The 22042-nt window shown below is 44.8% G+C and overlaps 1 protein-coding gene and 1 pseudogene across 1 annotated transcript; one reads left to right on the top strand and one right to left on the bottom strand.

Annotated features, from left to right (window-relative positions):
- On the bottom strand, positions 1-21555 carry Matn3 (matrilin 3). Its single transcript, XM_057779275.1, has 8 exons — positions 21348-21555; positions 16969-17535; positions 13831-13956; positions 11353-11478; positions 8929-9054; positions 6271-6396; positions 3803-3913; positions 1-35 (listed from the first exon to the last, which is right to left on the bottom strand). The coding sequence occupies exons 1-8, from the start codon at positions 21553-21555 to the stop codon at positions 1-3; spliced, it is 1425 nt and encodes a 474-aa protein (XP_057635258.1).
- Positions 1127-1938, top strand: LOC130880308 (60S ribosomal protein L7a-like; annotated as a pseudogene).
- Positions 21556-22042: the final 487 nt, after the last annotated feature.

Raw genomic sequence — 22042 nt, 5'->3', positions numbered from 1 at the left:
TCAGTTAACTTGCAACTTCTTCAAAATGTTGTCAAGTGGCTAGACGTTAAGGCCAAAGTGATTTATGTTTAACACGTTAGAAAATATAAGCGTGCTTTCAAACACTTCCACACAAAAGAAAACTATGTCCCACTGTAAGTGAACAGAATGATTGTCTCATCAAAGCCTAATCTAAAATTCAAAAATTCATCACGAAACTACACTCCTGCAGAGATCTTCAATTCTTTTTTTTTCTCACCCAAAACTGAATTGGAACAATATCTCTCTGTGGAGAGTAATGCTTATGAAGTCTTGATTTAAAGGAATTGTTGAGCTATCCCTTGGTTTGGCTCTCTGGAGATTTTACGTTTCTAGATTTTACATTACTGAAAAACCTTCAATAGATGAGACCAGAGAAAGATTTCTTCCCCGTGTGGTGAGGAGAACGGCAATACTACTCTGGGAAGAGCGAACACTGGCGAAGGACAAAACCATCGTACACATGTGGAAGCTGATTCCGCCATGCTGTCCATACCTCCTTCAAAGTCTGACTCCTAGGTCATGCCTACCCCCCAGTCTGAATTCCATTCCTCTGAGGTATATGGGAATAGAGTTATTACGTTGAGCGATGCTGAGATAAAGTTCTTTTCCAGAGCTAGTGCTCGGAGTACTAATTTTGAAATTTATGAGACAGTGTCGTGTTACGTTTTGAAAACCATTTCTTGACATCTTGGCTTACCAAATTGTATAACCATGTGTCGTCTGAGGTTCATCATCCAATAAATCGACTGATTTTTTTTTTCTGGACATAGGAAGATTTTGAGCTAAGAGTTACTTTTAAATGGGCTGGAGAGATGACTCTGCAATTAAGAGCACTAGCTGCTCTTCCAGAGGACCCAAGTTCAATTCCCAGCACCCACACAACAGCTCATAACCGTCTATAACTCCAGTTCCAGAGGATTTGGCACCTTCACACAGATATAGAAAGAGGCAAAACACCAACACACATGAGATAAAAATTAAATTAAAAAATAAAAAAAGTTACTTTAAGGAATCATACTTAGTTGCTCTGTTACATAAGAGCTCAATTAGGCACATAAATTGCTGTTAAAAAGCACTAGGGAGCTCTCTCCTCCAGCCCGGCAAGATGCCCAAGGGAAAGAAGGCCAAGGGGAAGAAGGTGGCCCGGGCCCCCGCCGTTGTGAAGAAGCAGGAGGCGAAGAAGGTGGTGAATCCTTTGTTTGAGAAGAGGCCTAAGAACTTCGGCATTGGGCAGGACATCCAGTCCAAGAGAGATCTCACACGCTTCGTCAAATGGCCCCGCTACATCAGGCTGCAGCAGCAGAGGGCCATCCTCTATAAGCGCCTCAAAGTTCCTCCTGCCATTAACCAGTTCACCCAGGCCCTGGACCGGCAAACAGCTACCCAGTTGCTTAAACTTGCCCACAAGTACAGGCCAGAGACCAAGCAGGAAAAGAAGCAGAGGCTGCTGGCTCGTGCTGAGAAGAAAGCTGCCGGCAAAATGTCCCAACCAAGAGACCACCTGTCCTTCGAGCGGGCGTCAATACAGTCACCACTTTGGTAGAGAACAAGAAGGCTCAGCTGATGGTGATTGCCCACGACGTAGACCCCATTGAGCTGGTGGTCTTCCTGCCTGCCCTGTGTCGCAAGATGGGGGTCCCCTACTGCATCATCAAGGGAAAGGCCAGGCTGGGACGGCTGGTCCACAGGAAGACGTGCACCACTGTTGCCTTCACACAGGTTAACTCGGAAGACAAGGGTGCTCTGGCCAAGCTGGTGGAAGCTATTAGGACCAATTACAACGACAGATATGATGAGATCCGCCGCCACTGGGGAGGCAACGTCCTGGGTCCTAAATCTGTGGCTCGAATTGCCAAGCTGGAAAAGGCAAAGGCCAAAGAACTCGCCACTAAACTGGGTTAAATGTACTGCTGAGTTTTCTGTGCATATAATTATATTTAAATATAATTATAAAACTTCAAAAAAAAAAGCACTAAGGAGCTGGGCAGTGGTAGCACAAGCCTTTAATCCCAGCACTTGGAAGGCAGAGGCAGGCAGATCTGCATAAATTCAAGGCCAGCCTAGTCTATAGAGTGAGTTCCAGGACAGCCAGGACTGTTATTACATTGCTACATGGGAAACCCTGAAAAAAAAAGCACTAGGGAAAGAAATATGCAGTTTTTACATTTAAATGTTGAAAACATTATCCTGAGTGAGGTAACCCAGACCCAAAAAAACGAATACGGTATGTACTCACTCATAAGTGGATACTAGTCATAAACAAAGGGCAACGAGCCTATACCTCAGGATCCTAGAGAAACTAAGTAATAAGGTGAACCCAAAGAAAAACATACACAGACCCACCTGGAAATTAGAATCAGACAAAAATTTGGGAGCAGGGGTCAGGGAATAGAAGGGAAGGGAGAATGGGGGGTTGAGGAGAACTTGAGGGAATGGGATAGTCAAGATGGAGGAAGGACAGATATGAGAGTAAGGAAGGAGATATCTTGATTGAGGGAGCCATTATGGAGTTAGCAAGAAACCTGGCTCTAGAAAAATGCCCAAGAACCCACAGGGATGACCCCAGCTAAGACCCTAAGCAATAGAGGAGAGGGTGTCTGAACTGACCTTACCCTGTAGCCAGACTGATGATTATATTAAATATCACCATAGAACCTTCATCCAACAACAGATGGGAAGAGAGGCAATGACCCACATCGGAGCACTGGAATGAGCTCCAACTGGTTGAAGAGTGGAGGGAGTGAGAGTATGAGCAAGGAATTCAAGACCATGAGTGGGCCATCTACTGAGACAGTTTGCTTGAGCTAATGGGAGCTCACCAACTCCACCTGGACTGGGAGTGAATGAGCGTGGGAACAACAAGCCCCTCTGAAGGGAGTTGACACAAGGGGCCAGTGATGGTGACACTGGGATGTGCCTCTACTGCATATGGCAGCTTCATGGGATCCTATTCTCTGGATGTAAACCTTGCTCAACCTAGATGTAGTAGGGAAGGCCTTGGACTTTCCAGAGGGTGGGGTGCATTGCACTCCCTTAGGGTTGGAGGGGTTGGGGGGAGGGTCTGTGCTGGGAAAGGGAGGGGACTGAGAGGAGGGGAGAGAGTGGGAATTATTTGGATTGGTATTTTTTTAGGTAATAATAAAAAAGAAAGAAAAAAACAAAAAAACTGTTGAATGAATAAAAATGATCTATTGTGCCATTGAAAAAGAACTCTGAATTCTTTTTGTTGTTGTTGTTGTTTTTTCAAGACAGGGTTTCTCTGTGGCTTTGGGGCCTGTCCTGGAATGTAACTAGCTCTTGTAGGACCAGAAGCAGGACCAGAAGTTTTAGGCCATCTTCATCTACATAGCAAGTTTGAAGCTATCCGTGACTATATGAGACCTTGTCTCAAAAAAAGAAAGAAGAAGGAGAAGGGAAAGGGGAGAAGGAGGAGGAGGAAGAGAAGAAGGAGGAGGAGAAGAATGAGAAGGAGAAAAGGGAGAAAGGGGAGGAAGAGGGGAAGAAGAAGAAGAAGGAGAAGGAGGAGGAGGAGGCGGAGGAGGAGGCGGAGGAGGAGGAGAAGAAAAAGAAGGAGAAGGAGAAGGAGAAGGAGGAGGAGGAGGAGGAGGAGGAGGAGGAGGAGGAGGAGGAGGAGAAGGAGAAGGAGAAGGAGAAGGAGAAGGAGAAGAAGAAGAAGAAGAAGAAGAAGAAGAAGAAGAAGAAGAAGAAGAAGAAGAAGAAGAAGAAGAAGAAGAAGAAGAAGGGGAGGAGAAAGAGGAAGAAAACCTTCCAGAAAGGATATGTTTGGTGTTCAGCTTCTGGAGATGGGAGCTGACCTTCTCCTGGAATGTCAGAGTGGCTTCACAGCCACAAGCATCTTCTATGGAAATGAGGCTTCGTGCTTCCTCAATGTCTGAAGACAATGACAACACACAAAATGTTACAGCTAACCAGTGATTACAATGAAGTAGGGGTCGGGGTGGAAAACACCTGCCTAGCATGAGAGGCAAAACAAAGGAATAATAGAAATCAGGAAATCTATAATTCACTTCAACATTGCCACCTATGTAAAAGCATCTTTCAGGAGGTAAAATCCTCTAAAAGCAAATAGGAAAGAGAAAATATTTGCTAAAGTTAATTTCACCAAAGACTCAGGAAACGTTGGGGAAATGTTTATATTTGTCAAAACTGGGTTAGGCTTATATGAGAGTTCATTGTATTTTTCTTCATGCTTTTGTCATTGTCTGAATTCAGCTGTGGTACAAAGCTTTTAAAGGTAGTTGGTGAAGCCAGAGACAAAGAAACAAGACAGTCACAAGGTAGTGATGCACGCCTTTAATCCCAGCACTCAGGAAGTAGAGACAGGGGAACCTCTGTGAGTTTCAGGACACCCAATATGGGTACATGGAGAAATCCTGTCTAAGGAAGGAAGGAAGGAAGGAAGGAAGGAAGGAAGGAGGGAGGGAGGGAGGGAGGGAGGGAGGGAGGGAGGGAGGGAGGGAGGGAGGGAGGGAGGGAGAGAGAGAGAGAGAGAGAGAGAGAAAGAAAGAAAGAAAGAAAGAAAGAAAGAAAGAAAGAAAGAAAGAAAGAAAGAAAGAAAAAAGAAAGAAGACAGTCTTACAGTCTTCCTATCCTACTGGTTCTCTTAAGCCATGGACATGAGAACAGTTATCTATCTATACAACCAAAATACTTCAAAGATTAAAACTAGGTCACTCCTGATTTCCTACAAAGGACTGCTATTCTATCAAATGATTTGAATTGAGAAGTATAATTTTTTTACCTTTACATACTATGGAGTTTAAAATTTAATTCAGAGCTATATTTGTGGTCAACCTAGATAACCTGAAGTACGTGAGCACACGCTTGTGCAGGGATCAAGTGTCTTTTTTTATCACTGCCTCCCTTGTATTTTGAGACAGATGCTCTTACTGAACCTGGAGTTCACTGATTGGTGAGCAAGCCCACAGAATTCTGGGATTACAGGCATGTACTTCCACACCTGCCTCTTTAGTGGGTGCCTGGGATCTGAACCCACATCTTCATTTTCCCTCAGCCATCTCCTGTTTAATTTTTGAAGCAGAGTCTCAGAGAGCTCAGACAGCCCACGCTGGCTTGAGCTACTGATCCTCCTGCCCATACTTGGCCAGAAAGTATCTGCCAAAATCAGCCAATCATCTCTGTACAGAGTATAAGATGGACAGTTGGCCCAGTGTTCTTGCTTAACAGGCACTAAGATCTATGAAGCCACATGCTCAATGGGATATTCTTACTATAAACACCCCTTAGAAAATTCCAGAGCACTGGTATAGCAAAATTGAAAGTTGAGAGAGAGAGAGATCTGATGTGGGATTCCCTTCTGTATGTTGTGAATATCATTGGTTAATAAAGGAACTGCTTTGGGCCTATAGCAGAGCTGTAGGGAAATAGAGCTGGGAGGCACTAAGCTGAATGCTGGGAGAAAGGAGGCGGAGACGTAGAGAAGTCATGTAGCCCCACTGGAGACAGATGCTGAAACTTTAGCCAGTAAGCCACAGCCTCATGGTGATACATAGATTAACAAAAATTGGTTAAATTAATATGTAAGAGTTACCCAATAAGAAGCTAGAGCTAATGGGCCAAGCAGTGGTTTAATGAATACAGTTTTTGTGTGATTATTTTGGGGCTGAGCAGTTGGTAAACAAGCAAGCGGCCTCCTCCAACAGAGATCCGTTCACAATAAAATAAAAAACGAATGAAACACTTAGGAATGTTTTCAGGTATATGGCTTGTACACTGAAAATTACAAAACACTGTTGGAAGAAATTAAAGACAATGTAAACAAGTGGAAAGAACTCAATGCAGACTGCACTGCAAGACTGTGAAAGGGGCAGTCAGTGCTCCCCTAAATTGATCTAAGGATGCCTATCAAAGCCCCCACTGCACTGAGGGAAACTGGCAAGTCCCCAGTCACTCTCCCGTGACTGCAGAGCATTAGACAGGAGGGTGGAAGACTCTGAAGATGAACCATGGTGACCATTGACACGGAACACTTGAAAACGGTCAGACTAGTAAATTTGCTGTTATGCATAATTTATCACAATAGCAATAAAAAGCAAACTGAGACATTAATTAGAAAGAAAAATGAGAGAAGAAAATGGGATCAAATTATAGAAAGTAGACTGTGTAGCAGAAGAGGACAGCAACTCAATATGATAAATTAAAAAAAAAAGTGGTTCCTCCTAGATTGATTTTCCTAAAACGAAATCTACTTAGAGGACCCCTCTTCACCTGAGCACGTCTTCTTGTCATCATTCAAGGTGTAGCCAGGGAAACAATCACAGTGGTAGGATGCCGCTCCATCGCTCACACAGATTTGCTGGCAGCCATGAGTGCCCAGCGCACACTTGTCTCGGACTGACCCAAATCATGCAGGAAAGAAAATGTTTACCTGTTAGTTAAATAGAACCCTAAACACAAATTTCTGGAATACACAGCTTTGTTGGTCCCAGTCAGCACTGAGAGTGAAGCCTTGAGTTGTCACCCGGATTCCTGTGTTCCAGGAAGAAGGAACAGCTTTCCTCCCCATGCTACTCCTGGCTGTTCCTTCCCCTTCACTCTCTGGCTGCTGTCTGAGGGGACTCCTCTTCTCTCCTTCCCAATATACTGGAGGGCACTGAGTCTTAATGGTGGTACAGAGCTTACCACAGGCATTTCTGAAACCTATCAATGCTGTTTATAATAGATCATCAACAAAAATAATCAACTAGGAAGCCTGTGGTGGATAACCCTGAGAGTCAGCTTGACTGAATCTAGAATCCCTGGAGTCACATCTGTGAAGGAGTTTATAAAGAGTGCTAACTGAGATAAGAGGAGTCACTAGAGATATGGGTGATACTGTTCCCATGGGCTGGTGTCCAGAACTAAACTGAAAAAAAAAAAAAAAAAGAAGGCTGACTGGGCACCAGCTTTCATCTCTCTCTGCTCCCTAACTATCAGCTCCAGGGGGACCAGCAGCTTCAAGCTCCTGCTGCTGTGGCCTCCCCGACATTATGGACTACACCCTCCAACTGTGGAGAGAATAAACCCTCCCTCCCTCCCTATCTCCCTCCCTCCCTCCCTATCTCCCTCCCTCCCTCCCTCCCTTCCTTCCTTCCTTCTTTCCTTCCTTCCTTCCTTCTTTTCCTGCCTTCAGGTGCTTGGGTTGGGTATTTTGTCACAGTCATGAAGGAAATCACTAATTCAGACATCATTGTCTGTAGAGCTAAGTTTGATGCTACACACATACACACACACACAAAGGACTGTAAAGACCAACCACTGATACCTTACAAGGTGGAACAAAAAACACTGGTAACCTGAACAGTAATGTTCTATCTATCTATCTATCTATCTATCTATCTATCTATCTATCTATCTATCTATCTATCATCTATCTATCATCTATCTATCATCTATCTATCTATCTATCATCTATCTATCATCTATTTATCTCTATCTATCTATCTATCATCTATCTATCATCTATCTATCTATCATCTATCTATTATCTATCTATCTATCATCTATCTATCTATCATCTATCTATCTTCTTTCCTCCCTTCCTCTCTCTCTTTCTCATAGGGAAAAAGAAAAACAATAACTTAATAAGATGAATGATGATATATTCAATTAAATCCTGAAGTGCTCTGCTTATCACATAAATAGCATTTCAAAGATAAAGGTAGCATGCCCAAACTTGAGTGGGGAAGAGAGGAGGCACCACACTGTGGGTCCTATGTCCAATGGCCTAGGACAAGTGAAAAGAGTTTATTGGACCCAGAAAGACTCCAGACAGACACAGATTCTTTCTCTGCCGTTACAAGGGCCAAAGCCCTGTTCTTGTTTCTTGTCTTGTACTGATTGACCGTAGTACTCCTGCTCCCATCTCCGTAGTGGCTGGGATTAGAAGCCAAGTCTGATTTCATTTCTTAAAGAGGGGAAGAGCCAGGCATGGGGTACCCATACACTCAACACACGGTAACCCAGCACTTAGGGTTACTGCAAATTGAGGCAAGCTGGGCTTCACAGTGAGGTTTAGGTCAGCTGGGGGTGCAGGAATCACGATCTCACAGAAACAAAAATAAAAATTAAAAAAAAAGCACAAAATCAAGAGAGCCAGCGATGTGCCGCGTCCCTTCATTTATCTTGACGAGATCCCACCACATCTAGTTCCCCGAGGAAGAGGAGCAGATGGAACAGTTCTGAAAGCGCTAATGTGCCAAACTCAGCAGCACCTCGAGAGCAAGAAATGCCTCTCCAGTGGACAGCTTTGATGTGTACAAATGCCGCCCTGTTCCACCAGCGAACCTAAATCAAATTAATGAGGATTAATGGTCCCGGCAGGGGCTCGTTAGCCAAGTCACAAGGCCTGAGTCACTGAAGATTGATCAGCTAGAAACAGTCAAGAATGTTCCCGCTTCCAACACCTTGGAAGGCCTGTGTGGGTCTAAGTCAACCCTTCACAAAGTCTCCTTTGCTAAAAGAATCCAGCTTAAAGATCAACACTACAGTAAAGTCCCTGGGGCCAAGTTTTAACTGGAAAAAGATCAGTGCAGCCTATCACAGCAAATAATTACTGTCCAGCTGACTTCCTCTGTTTGCTTAAAAAGGCCCCAGTGTACAGGGTTCTAAATTTTTTCCTGGATGGGGACCCCATATATCATTAGCGTTTCTCATATCCCCCATTCCCTACCCATTTCCCAGTAATTTTCTGAAGTTATTATGTTTGGAAAAGCCAATGAGCTCACCAACCCCCCGGGCAACATGCTTCTAAGCATGTAAGCTGGCCAGATGCCTGAGCCTGGGTCTTTAAGTTCCCCCCAAGAACCTCTCTCCCTGCAAATGGCAGGTTCATTTCACCACCATAGAAAGAGTCAAGCAGGGAAGGGTTTGTGGAATGGACCTTACCTGAACATGTTTTCTTATCTGTATTCAGAGCGTAGCCCTCAAAGCATTCACAGTGATGGGACCCGGCTCCATCGTTCACACAAATGTGCTGGCAGCCGTGTGTACCCAAAGCACATTTATCCTGAGCTGCCAGAAGAGCGTGCAAGAGGGGAATTTTAAAATTAAAAGTCAAAGAGTCTTTCAGTACCCAGAGACAGAAACATGCTTGCTTTAAAACAGCTTGAAATATAGGAGAGGGAAGCTGGCTGGAAGTTAGGCAAAACTGTCAGCATTGTTTGCTCTAACAAGAAATTAGCAGAGTTAATAAGATCCTTCACACATGATAATTATTCTCCGACGTTATACTCAGGTCTTCTTTCAATATCATCAGTGTTGAGTTTTTTATAACCCAAGCATCTCATTAATACTTAATGCATTCCTTTTAGGTTTATTGTACTTATTCCAACCCAGAAATAGACCAGTCAATTATGCAGCTAATTGCACTAGATCCAGGAGTAGGGAAAATTAGAGTTTGGAGAAATTCTATTTTAACATTTGTGTCATAAATAAGGTACAAGAGACCCAGGAGACCAACTAATTTAGGGTGGAATGAGAGTCTGGAACCCAATTCTTTATTCAGTGTACTTACCTGTGAGAAAGAGATGAACAGGCAATAGGTAGGTAGATAAATAAATACAGAATACACATACAGAATAAATACAGATAAATATAGATATACGACAGAAAGGCAGGTATACAGTAAAGGTACATTTTTTGTTTTTGCAACAGGGTCTTACTATGTAGCCAAAGCTGGCACGAAATCTTCAGCTTTTTTCCCCAAGACAGGGTTTCCCTGTGTGGCTTTGGAGCCTGTCCTGGAGCTTGCTCAGTAGACCAGGCTGGCCTCGAACTCACAGAGAACTGCCTGCCTCTGCCTCCCAAGTGCTGGAACCAAAGGTATGCACCACCACTGCCTGGCTAATCTTTAGCCTCTTGAACACCGGAATTGCTGTCATTGATCACGACACCCAGAAAGAAGGGAAGAGACTTGTATTGACATATTTAAGACTATTTTGGTGGGGGAAGATTGAGACAGAGTCTCATCTACAGCCCAAGAAGACCTGGAGTTTACAGTGACCCTCCTGCCTCTGCTACCCGAGTGCTGGGGTGATAGCCATGAGCTAACATATTCAGCTTTAATCTATTTTTTTAACTTTTAAATTTTCATTTTTAAGGCAAGTTTAGGCTTTTTTAAAAACTTACTTCCTCTATTCCCAAATGCCAATAATTGAGATAAGTCTACTATGATAACCAAAATCACCGATACAGGATGATTAATCTTCACTCAATATTCAGATGTTCCCAATTCTTTCCTAATGTCCATTTTCTGGTCCAGGATCCAATCCAAGATCCCACATGACATGAAGTTGTCATATACTGAGACATTTCATTGGTCTACCTTTGTTTTTATGACTTTGACACATTTGAAAAGAACCGGAAAACATGGCGGACTAAGACTCTCTCCCTCTGGGTCTGTCTGAGGTTTCCTCATGCTTCTAAAGTTTTAGCAAGAATACGCCAGTTGTGCTGCCACATCAGGTGAGACTGTCAGGGAGGGAGGGGACAGTTGCTGTCCAGCTGGTGTCTAAAAGACAGGGAACCTGAGAAGTGCCAACGGTCCCTGCTGCTCTGAGCAGGGTCTCTAGTACCCTAGAGGACACATACTGGGATCCGGGCACATTGAAGACCCACAGAATGGCACCAAGCCCAGAATGTTACCTGCTCCCTGCCCATTGTCCACTACACACTGCCAGGACACGCTGTTTCTTGTGTACACCCTCCCATGATGCTGGCTACATGCTGTTCGAGATCATTGGGTAATAGCACGATGTGTTCTTAGCTGATTGGATGATATATGTATATGTGCAAGTGAACTTCCAAATCAAGCTAGATCTGCACCCCATGCTGGTCTCCAGAATCTGCTTCCTGGTTAACTCATCCTGACTCCGTGATTCTGCAGCCCTCACTGCCAGAGCAATGAGGTCATCTCTAGTGATGTTGATCTCTCATTACTTGATAAGGTATTGGCCAGGTTCCCCACTATAGAGTTCTCTCTCTCTCTCTCTCTCTCTCTCTCTCTCTCTCTCTCTCTCTCTCTCTCTCTCTCCCTCCCTCCCATTCCCCTTCCCTCCCTCCCTGATTTTTTATACAGACTATACAGCTGGGCAGAGGTGGTGTACACTTTTAATTCCAGCCCTTCAGAGCAGTGGTGGTAGGCGGATATCTGAGTTCCAGGACAGCCTGAGAAAAAACAGAAAAAGAAAAAAAGAAAAGAAACAGAAAATCCCCAGGGTGGCTAAAATGAAAACTGGTCAATTTCCAGCCGTAGGCTTCCCCTTCAACACTGGGCGCGGTGACAGGTGAACGTGTGCACAGCCCACTCACCTGCACACGTGGCTCTGTCTGCATTCAAGGTGTAACCTTCGTAGCACTCGCAGTGGTAGGAGCCGTTTCTGTCGTTCACACAGATCTGTTCGCATCTGTGAGTGTTGAGGGCACACTTATCAATAGCTGTCAAGAGATGAGTATGGCAGATGTGGACACATGGAAAGAATGAGGCGAGCAAACCCTTAGCAGTCACACTGTCTCTCTCTCTCTCTCTCTCTCTCTCTCTCTCTCTCTCTCTCTCTCTCTCTCACACACACACACACACACACACACACACACACACTAACAGAGGGAGTGAGCACAGGCATTGATGGAATTTGGATCCTACTCTCTGGTCCTGTTCCTTCTCCAACAGACCCACTGATACATATACCTCTTTCCTTTTTTGAATCTCAATTTTCTTAACTATAAAATTAGCAGTTTGAACTAAATGATGTCTGTTTTCTTCACAAAGATTCTCCTACGATTAAAGAAGGGTAAAAAGGTTAATTCCTGTTCATCATTGACTCTATGTGGTACTTAGATACCACTGAGCATGGCCTTCAGCCTTTCTCTCCACTTCCAGTGTCCATGAGTGTGTACTGTCCTAGAGAAAAAATGGGATGCTTGTGGCTAATGAAATAAAACCCAGAAAAAGGGGTCAAATCTCCAAAAGTATCAAGAGTTTTGGATCCCAGGGCTGAAGACTTGGTTCACTGACTAAGAAGACCGGCTGTGCTTCCAAGGACCCAAGTTCAACTCCCAGCATCCAATGGCAGCTCACAACTGTCTATAACTCCAGTACCAAGAGAGCCGGTACCCTCTTCTGGCCTCTCCAGGCACTGCATGAAGGTGATGTACATGCATGCCTGTGTCTGTGTGTGTAACACTCAAATAAATTTATAAATTAGCATATAAATTTGGAAAAATAGAGGGTGGTGGTTGTGCATGCCTTTAATCCCAGGATTGGGAAGTTGAGGCAGGCAGATCTCTGTGAGTTCGAGGCCAGCCTGGTTTACAAAGTGAATCCTTGACAGCCAGGGTTACATAAAGAAACCCTATCTCAAAAAAATAATAATAAATAAAATAAAAGGAAAACATGTAAAGAGTTTTGGATCCTTTCTTTCTCACCATTCCTTTTATTGGTGTCTTCTTTAAGACTGATAACAAAGAAAAGAACGAGCAGAGTAAGGACCTTAAGTCAACACAACACAACCACATTTACAGCTGTTCACAGAAGCCAGGAAATGGAACCCACCAAAATGTTCATCAGCAGATGGACAGATAAAAGAAAACGTGGTGCAGACGCACAATGGGATCTTATACAGACGTAAGGAAAACTTAAAACAGGAATTTTGCAGGAAAATGGATGCAACTGTAAATTACTATGTTAAGCAAGAGAAAAAAAAGATTCAGAAAGATATCGCATCTTTTCTCTCATGAGGAATCTACTAAAATTAAATGTGTGTGTTTGTACATCACAGAACTCGAAGGGTTCATGGGAGAAAAGGAAGAGATCTTGAGGGAGGTGAGAAGCAGAGAGAGGGAATGGGACGAGTGTCCTAGGGAAACAGAAAGGGTGTTGAACCGGGAGGAGAGGCAGTGCTGAGGAGAATGAAAGCCAAATGTAATGACAAACATATGAGAATACCATGATAAAACCTATCTGCATACTAATCTAAAATATTAATTTTTAGAAAAAGAAGGGGCTGAAGAGACAGCTCAGTGTTTAAGGAGGCATACAGCTTTTGCAGAGAATCTAAATTTGCTTTCTAACAGCACAGGCAGTGGCTCACCACCTGTAACTCCAGCTCCTGGAGACCCTCGCGTACCTGCGCTCACACACACATACCCACACAAGGACACAAATATATTTAAATTTACTTTATTTTATTTGTTTGTTTGTTTAGTTGGTTGGTTTGGTTTTGATTTTTGTTTTTTTCGAGACAGGGTTTCTCTGTGTAGCCCTGTTGTGTGCCACTACTGCCTGGCTTAATTTTTTTTTTTAAGAATAGTAACAAACTGGAAGGTGCTGGCACATGCCTTTAATCCCAGCACTCAGGAAGCAGAGGCACAGGAATCTCTGTGAGTTCGAGGACAGCCTGGTTTACAAGAGCTAGTTCCAAGACAGAAATCAAAGCTACACAGAGAAACCTTGTCTCGAAAAACAAAAACACAAAACAAAACAAAAAACAAGAGAAAGAAAGAAGGAAAGAAAGAAAGAAGAAAGAAAGAAAGAAAGAAAGAAAGAAAGAAAGAAAGAAAGAAAGAAAGAAAGAAAGAAAGAAAATAGCCAAGGCCTGTGCTAGGCTAGACTGCCCTGAGTAGGTTCTCACTTTTATATCATGTTCTCTATCAAGAAAAGCTGCTGAGCGGTGCTAAGTCCAGGCACCCGGGAAAAAAGAGGTTGAAGTAAAAGGCTCAGACAGACCCCACCCCTGGAGAAGAGGCATCAGAGAGCTCCTGTTCCACCACTGCGCCCTAAGGAAGCCTCACCTGAACATGTTTTCCGGTCGGCGTTCAAGGTGTACCCTTGGCTGCACTCACAATGGTGCCTGCCGTCACCATCACTGATGCACACATGCTGACACTGGTGTGTGCCAAGCACACACGGGTCCAGAGCTAGGCAAAGAACAGGCACAGCAGTTACGTCGATACCAAAGGATCTTTTTAGTCACTTCCTTCTGCCTCTAGGTTTCTTTCAGACTCCATTTTGACTTCACTATTTAAAACGGGGCATGGGAGAGCATTAAATATTTGATTTGAGATGCTGTAAATTTAGAATTATAGATCTGGCTATACCATCTCTCAAAAGAGAAAGGACGTTCTGAATTTGGAGTTGCTGGAATCAAACAATCAGGCAACTTGATGTTTTATTTGGCCAAATTGAATACCCATGAGACAGATTCCTGCCTCTCGACCATAAGAGCTGTGGAGAATAATAACGTACCTTCAAGAGTCCTGCGTAGCTGGGACCTTGCTTGCAACAGTTCCACATTTTGTGCCTAAAGGGCACTGGAACACAAGCATGCCTATCAGCCTGGAACTAACTCACACTTGGGCAGTGGATCTGCTTGAGCACGCAAATGGTTCAAGGCCATCCAGCCAACAGCCTCCTTCTGCATGCCCATCACATGGCCAATGCCCAGATATCTACTTGGCTTCTTAGTAGCTTCAAAGATGATGGATTTAAATTATAAACACAAAGAGATAAAAAGAAAGGTATAAGAGGGATTGGAGAGATGGCTCAGCGGTTAAGAGCATTGCCTGCTCTTCCAAAGGTCCTGAGTTCAATTCCCAGCAACCACATGGTGGCTCACAACCATCTGTAATGAGATCTAGTGCCCTCTTCTGGCCTGCAGACATACACACAGACAGAATATTGTATACATAATAAATAAATAAATAAATAAATAAATATTTTTTTAAAAAAGAAAGGTATAAGATTATGTCAGCTAAATCATATCTCCACCTTCTTGCTCCTGGAAACATTTATATCTCATTGGAATGACCACACACACACATACACACACACACACACGCCCAGTGACATGTTTTAAAAGATGAATCAATGAATTTAGTCATTTCTATAAAGCCAAGGCCTGTTAGAGGAGACTAACACTCCTGTAGCAGGTAACGCAGCCTCCAGTGCCCTTGGCAATAGGACAAGGCTAATATTTTCCCAAGGAACGCCTTTTCATGCAATAATCTTTCCAGCCCGTTGACTACAACAAACTGTTCCTCAGCCGTTTTTTCCAGAGAGGACACCCCCCCCCCCGCCCGCCTTGCTGCCCCCAGAACAAGCAGGTCTTTTGTAAGTGAGGGAAAGATTGCCACTCACTCCCCACTTTACAGCCTTGGAGCCCACCCCTAGTTGCTAACTTTAAGACCCAACCTAGCCACAGACCAGAGCCCTGATGGAAGAGCTCTCACCCACAGCTCAAGGGGGTTTTCTGGGGGAAAAGAGAGAAAAGGGCACTTTCTTTCTAGAGCCTAATAAATGCCAAGTAGTTGCCAGCATAGCCAGTGGTGTCTTGTGAAAGCCTAGTGTCCCGGGACACAGAAGGCAAGGGGATCTCAGCCAGGAATGACCTCAATGCGCCAAGATTTCATCTACCATCTCCCGACCCACCAATGATCTGAGTTCCACATTCCTTTAGATATAGAGTCTCATTGATGTTTGCAACTGTAGCCACTGGCTCCCTTGCTTGTCTTTTTCACCAACTCCATAGTAGTATCTGAAGGCTGGGAGCAGTTTCCTTGACTTGGTATGTGGTGGTCAGTATGAATAGATACAGAATGTGCGTGGCACAAAGTGTCGTTTTTAGGAATTCACCTAAATTGGAGCAGTGTCCACATTCATTTCAACATCCCACAGAGGCTTTCAAATGATTGTCTCCAAATGATTTTTAGATTGTGACACCCACAAACCATAATTCTATTTTTCTAAAGTTTTTTAAAATAGATTTCTGTTTTCTTTTTTTGACATGATCTCATCATGTGCATGGTGACCTCAAACTCAGGATATATCTGAAGCTGGCCTTGAACTCCACCTCTCAAATTCTGGGGTTACAGGCATTACCATCACACCCAGGTCACATCCTGATAAAAAAAAAAAAAAAAAAAAAAAAAAAAAAAAAAAAAAGAGGCTTCCAGTATGGAATAGATTCATACAGTTGCATTTGATTAATTCATGCTAAAAAAGAAATTTTAATAAAATTAGCATGATCATATTCAAACTCCATCCAAAAGGAAGAATAGAAGATAAACAAAATTATTTACTTTTAATCTGTTCCTTGCATCTAAATGAATCAGAAAACACAACCCTTCTCGTCCCTAATCCATTTGTTCCACAAAAGAATAAGCAGATAAAGAGTCAAATCCGAAAGTGAACTTTCATTACTTAATCATGGACAGTGATATTGGGATCCAGCCCACTGGTCCTCCCAGGGGCAGACACCATTCTGGCTTCTGCGGGAGAACAAGAGAGGCAGTGTTAAATCTGGAGACGTCAAGCTAAAGAAAACATTTGGAGGGGAGGGGAGGAGTGTTAACGGTGGAGAAGAGAGCACTGAAGAGATGTCTTGAGTTTGAGTGTTTGGGTTTGGGGTTTGGGGTTTTATTTCTGACCCCATCAGGGAGCAACGGGATTGTTTATCCTGGTTATTTCCAGAACTTACCATGTCTAATACAAACATGAAAGTTTTAGAACAAACCGAGTTACATATAGTACAGCCTTGTATTTCTAAACCAACACCATGTGTTTAGGTTGGTTAAAAAAAGAGAGTGAGACCTCCCAAAAAAGCATTGCATGTGTTTAATTCTTCCATAAAATTTCTACCTCCTCCCTAAAAATGAATATACTGCTTTTTCCAGGGGGCTGGAACGTTGGCTCAGTAGTTAAGAGCACATATTTCCCTTGCAGAAGGCCCAAGTTTGGTGCCCGTTGCCCATCTGGGGTGACTTTAACTGCCTCTAACTCCAGGGGATTTGAGGCTTCTTGCCTCATGTGCACATACCCACACACATACGCACAACTTAAAAACAAATAAATCCTTCAAAATCAATTTCCAGGAACACAATGTATGAACTATAACATCCTTGCTAGTTGGAAGCTAAGACTTACCAACTTACCACAGAAAGTCTCCTGGAATCTAGCAGAAAGCTTCTCGATGACTCCGTAGGTCTCCACATAGAACACATGATCTTCCAGGGGCTTGCTAGCCATTATCTTGAGGGACTCCATATCTGCCCTGTCCACACCCACAGCATACAGTTCAATACCAGATGCCCGGGCCCTGGCAGCCACCTCATTTACCTGGTCCTGGGGCCTCCCATCCGTCACAATGATAGCTACCTTGGGGATGTTAGACATGGGCCCCCGAGCTCCTGCCTCCACAGTGAAGGCTTCCTCCATCGCTGTCTGGATAGCCAGCCCTGACATAGTGCCTGTTGACAAGGGTGTGATCCGGGCCACAGCCTGTTTCAGGGCCTGCTTGTTTGAGTAGGTGTTGAGCTGGAACTCTATCTTCACAGTGCTAGCATAATTCACCACAGCCACCCTCGTGTCAGCTGCCCCAATGTCCAGGGTATCAATGATGCGGGCCACAAAGGTCTTCACTTTGGTGAATTCCAGAGGCCGGACACTACGAGAACTATCGATGATAAACACCAAGTCCAAAGGCCTGCTCTTGCAAACACCTGCAAAGAAGGGTGTGAGGAACACAAAAGGCTGAGCAGCAGTCAGAGCACGATCAGAAATGAGACAGACCTCACTCTCAGAGAACTCTGGGATTCTGAGAAGCCAGGTCTGGTAGCATTCCCTAATCCCAGCAGTATCACTGCATGCTTTCTTCCCAGAAGCCATCCTTGCATTGAGTGTTGAAAACACTGGGCCTTCAGAATCCCCTAGTGAGAATTCACATTGAAATATGAGTCTCAATGAGACAATGGGATAACAGCACACAGCTACTGCCCTTCCATCTTTGGGAGTGTATCTTGTTTTAAGGATCGCAGATTATGACCTGGCATCTCTCCTCCTCCCCTAGACTCTCCCAGTCACTTCTCTTTGCATCTTTTCAATTGTTGCTGCCCTACACATCTGCTGCAATGGCAGGAAAGATGAACCCTCCCCTTCAAAGCTCCGACATCCTTTCTACACAAAGGCATCTCGTGCCCTCCAGTCACTCAACACACGTTCACCGCCATTTATTCTTTCCTAGTCCACATTGCTTCCTCTAACTTGATTTGCACAGCCCTCTCTTTGCCGCGCAAATCCAGGTCACTGCCAGGACTAGATGGGAGAGGATCCAGTTAGCACATCTCTTTTTCAGTCCATTCTTCACTTTCAATCCACACGCACAAACATGCACGCACGCGCATGCGCGCGCACACACACACACACACACACACACAAAACATAGCCCTAGGTAGAAATGAGGTCCTTAGGAGGTGTCTGTCTGGCTCCTCCTTTCCTAATAAAAGGACAGATTAATGCTATTTGCTCCGTCAGTATGTAGTTCCAAAGCAAATTAGTAGCGGTGAGTGGTGATGTCAGCTATATTCAAAGCACTTCGGAGGCCAAGGAGGAAGGCTAGTTCAAGATATACCGTGAGGTACTCTCAGAAAAACAAGTGAAATACATTTTAAAAAATAAAGTATTTAGACTAAGTCATTTCTAAGAGGAAAGGCATTGTCTGGAAGAGGGATTTTTGCCTCTGTCATTGGTGGGCTTTATTTGTTTCATTTTGAGGGCTGGAGACCAATCCTGGAACCTTGTGTGTACTAGGCAATACTCGACCGTCAAGCTACATCCCCCAGCCCTTCAGTTATTTATGTATCTATCCGTCTGTCTATCTATCTATCTATCTATCTATCTATCTATCTATCTATCTTTCTTTCTTTCTTTCTATCTATCCATCTGTCTATCTATCTATCCATCTATCTATCTATCTATCTTTCTATCCATCTTTCTTTCTATTTATCTATCTATCCATCCATCTATCCATCCATCCATCCATCCATCCATCCATCCATCCATCTATCCATCCATCTATCTATCTTTCATTCTATCTATCTATCTATCTATCTATCTATCTATCTATCCATCCATCCATCTTTCATTCTATCTATCTATCTATCTATCTATCTATCTATCTATCTATCTACCTACTTATTTATTGTTTCTTTGCGAGAGGATCTCCAGTATCCCAGTTTGGCCTCCAACTCACTACAATGCCAAGGAGGACCTTGATCCTCCTGTCTCCACCTCCCACATGCCGAGGAGTACAGGCATGTGCCACCACACACAGCCTTCAGTTTTGTTTTCAGAAATCGGAATTTTAACCTCTTGGTTTAATTGTATCTGCTGTATGTGCTGTGCTAATAAAACAACACCCTATTTTGAAAGACCTGTAGGCATCGTAGAATGCTAACACAGGATTCTGTGAATTGGGTAGTGCAGACGTTTCTTCAAACACATCTGGTGGAGGTTTAGGGGAGCAAACCCTGATAAGCAGTAGAGTAAGCCTGGCCTCCACGACTCCTGTCTCCTAGCCCCAAGGCCTTTCTAGTACATAGCAGCTGCTACCACTGAGGCAATGTTTTCTACCACAAAAATCAACATCATCTCATGTGCCCAGCCAACGTTTGCACGTTGACTTTGAGCCACCACCCAAAAGAAGCCATATGTCATGTATTTGTTTAAGTCAAGAGGAATTACAAATCTCTTTTTTAAGCAGCTCCACAATTTCCTTCAAGATTTTCAGGGATCAAGAGCAAGGAAGAGGATCCATGTGGAAAATCTTAACTGAATATAGGTCTGTATACTTTTTCTTTCCACTATGGTGCAAGCCTTGTAACTCAGCACTTACAACCCAAATTGGTGTCCCTCCAAACCAATGGTGAGATGGCACGTTCCCCCTAATCCCAGCAGAAGTTCAAGGTCATCCTTGGCTACATAATGAGTTTGAGGCCAGCCTGGGCTATGTAAGACAGAGGGGAGAGAGGGAGAGAGTGAGAAAGAGCGAGAGACAGACAGACAGACAGACAGACAGACAGACAGACAGAGGGAGAGATTCCACAGTTTCGCCCATCTTTGCCAGTCTTGTCAGCAGTAAAAGCCAACAGTAAAGCTTACTAATTCCTGGTTGCTATAGTGATTTGGAGGAGTAGAATGTGGCATTTATCAAGAGATTGCTGTCTGAGATCAGGTTTGCAGGCCAGATTATAAAGGGCCATGGTCACCATGTGCAAATTCTAGCATCCTTCTCCCAGTCCTATTCCCCCAGGGCGGAGAATAGAAGTCATGTTTATTTCCATAGAAAAGTCTTTCTCCTCTACCCACGTAGCTGGCTCTTGTTGTTTTAAATCTGGAATTACAAATCATGGATGATGGAAGAGTTTCCTGAGCCAATTGTTGGCATATCCAGCAAGTCACAGGAGGGGACAAACCATGCAAATTGGTCTGACAGCATCATTGACCAGATGAGCCTGGTTACCTGGAGCAGGATTTGCTACAGCCTCTTTCAAGACCAGACAGACTAGAGCTGGATCTTTGGGTAAGGAAGAGACAACCTTCTGTAGATGTTATGGAGATCCTGGCAAGCTATACAGTGGAAGGAGCCCTTGTTTGACTTTATAGGGCTCCGAGTTTCCTAGGGGATCTGATGCTGATTCTGGGTTATTTCACCATGCTAAGCCTTGGGGTCCCTGTGTGTGCTGTGGACATACATGAAGGACACCTATCAGCTTCTCTGTGTAGATTTGCTCTCCTCAGAGCAAAATTAATGGAATTGTTCATTGAAGACCAGATCTGACTGTGTCTTTGGCGATCTGGCAGAGCGTGAGTTGGAGTGGGGGCCCAGTAAGCGTAAGCAAAATTACTCGGTCTTGGGGTCTTGGGCAGAACCAAGTAAAGCACCAATATAGTTTCAGGACACGGAAGTTTGGTTTTCCTTCCTAGTCCTGCTCCACCCTGCCTCCCCCATCCTCCACTAAGTCTCTCTTCTTCCAGATCTTGCCTTCCTTCTAGACTCTTCTCCCCCCTCACCCCCGCCCCCAGGGAGAAAGGCTCACACAGTGAATGCAAAATAGATGGAGATTTCCAAATAACTACAAACAGGGTTTGCTCTCCCTACCCAAGAAATCCGAGCCAGGTAGAGCTGGGAGCCCTCATCTTATTCCCTGACTGGAACTCCCACAAGTGCGCCATGCTCCCTTCCCAGTCACAAGAAAGTTTGAATTTCAGGATACCAGATGCTATCATGGTCATGCACATGACCTGACACCCCCAACTCCTACCCCCGCCCCTTGGCTATCGGACCCTTAGTTTTTGTATAGGATTATTGCGAGCATGCCTCCTTCAGCACACCGTTTGGGGTGCTAGAATGAAGAAGCATTCGATGAAGACGGCATGCTGCCTGCGTCCCGGGGATCCCCACCTCTCTTCCCACCTCCAGCTTGGGCTATGACTCCCTCTCCTACGAAGCGGTATCCCGTCTGCCCTGCTGTACCTGCACCGCGGGCCCCAGAATAAGGCGCTCGGGTGGGAGTCGTCAGAGCAGGGAGATGCCCCGGGCTGCCCCCGGGGATACGTGTCCCCAGTCGGCGGACAGTCGCGCGGGACAAAGGTCCAGGAGCGGCGGCGGGCAGCAACAGCAGCAGCGGCCAGAGCAGCAGCAGAAGTCCCTGGAGGTGGCACGCGGGGGCTGGGAGCAACATGATGGGCTCGAAGAACTGCCGGAGTCTGTGAGCTGGGGTCTGTGAGTCGGGAGGTGGCCTGGGCTCACAAGGTCAGGCGCTGGCATGGGGACGCACTTTGGCAGTCAATTTAAAGGTCCCGCTTCTGAGGCTCCGCCCCACCCCGCCCCCTGGAAGGCCCTGCCACCCGGGCCTTGGAGCCGCCAAAGGCCAACAAGAAGCTCTGTCTGAGCATTCCAGTGTGGCAGGAGCGGAATGTCTGGGGTTAGGCGGCCAGCGGCACGGTGGTCACCGCCCGCCTAGTCCGGTGGGCCTGACTGGGCGCCTCCTGGCCGATTGCTTCCTTGTAAAACCCGGCTGGGGTGAGGGGGCCGCCTGCTCCACCCTCTTGTGCTAGCCAGTTCTGTATCCCAGGTCCTATTTGACAAACGCCTGGGGTCTGTGCCCACTCACCAGCAGGTGAGCCTGACTCCGGGCTAAGAGCAAGAGTCTCACACAACACACCTTT

This window comes from Chionomys nivalis, chromosome 1 (assembly GCF_950005125.1).
Source record: "Chionomys nivalis chromosome 1, mChiNiv1.1, whole genome shotgun sequence".
NCBI classification, from domain to species: domain Eukaryota; kingdom Metazoa; phylum Chordata; class Mammalia; order Rodentia; family Cricetidae; genus Chionomys; species Chionomys nivalis.
This window is presented reverse-complemented; position numbering and strand designations above follow the sequence as displayed.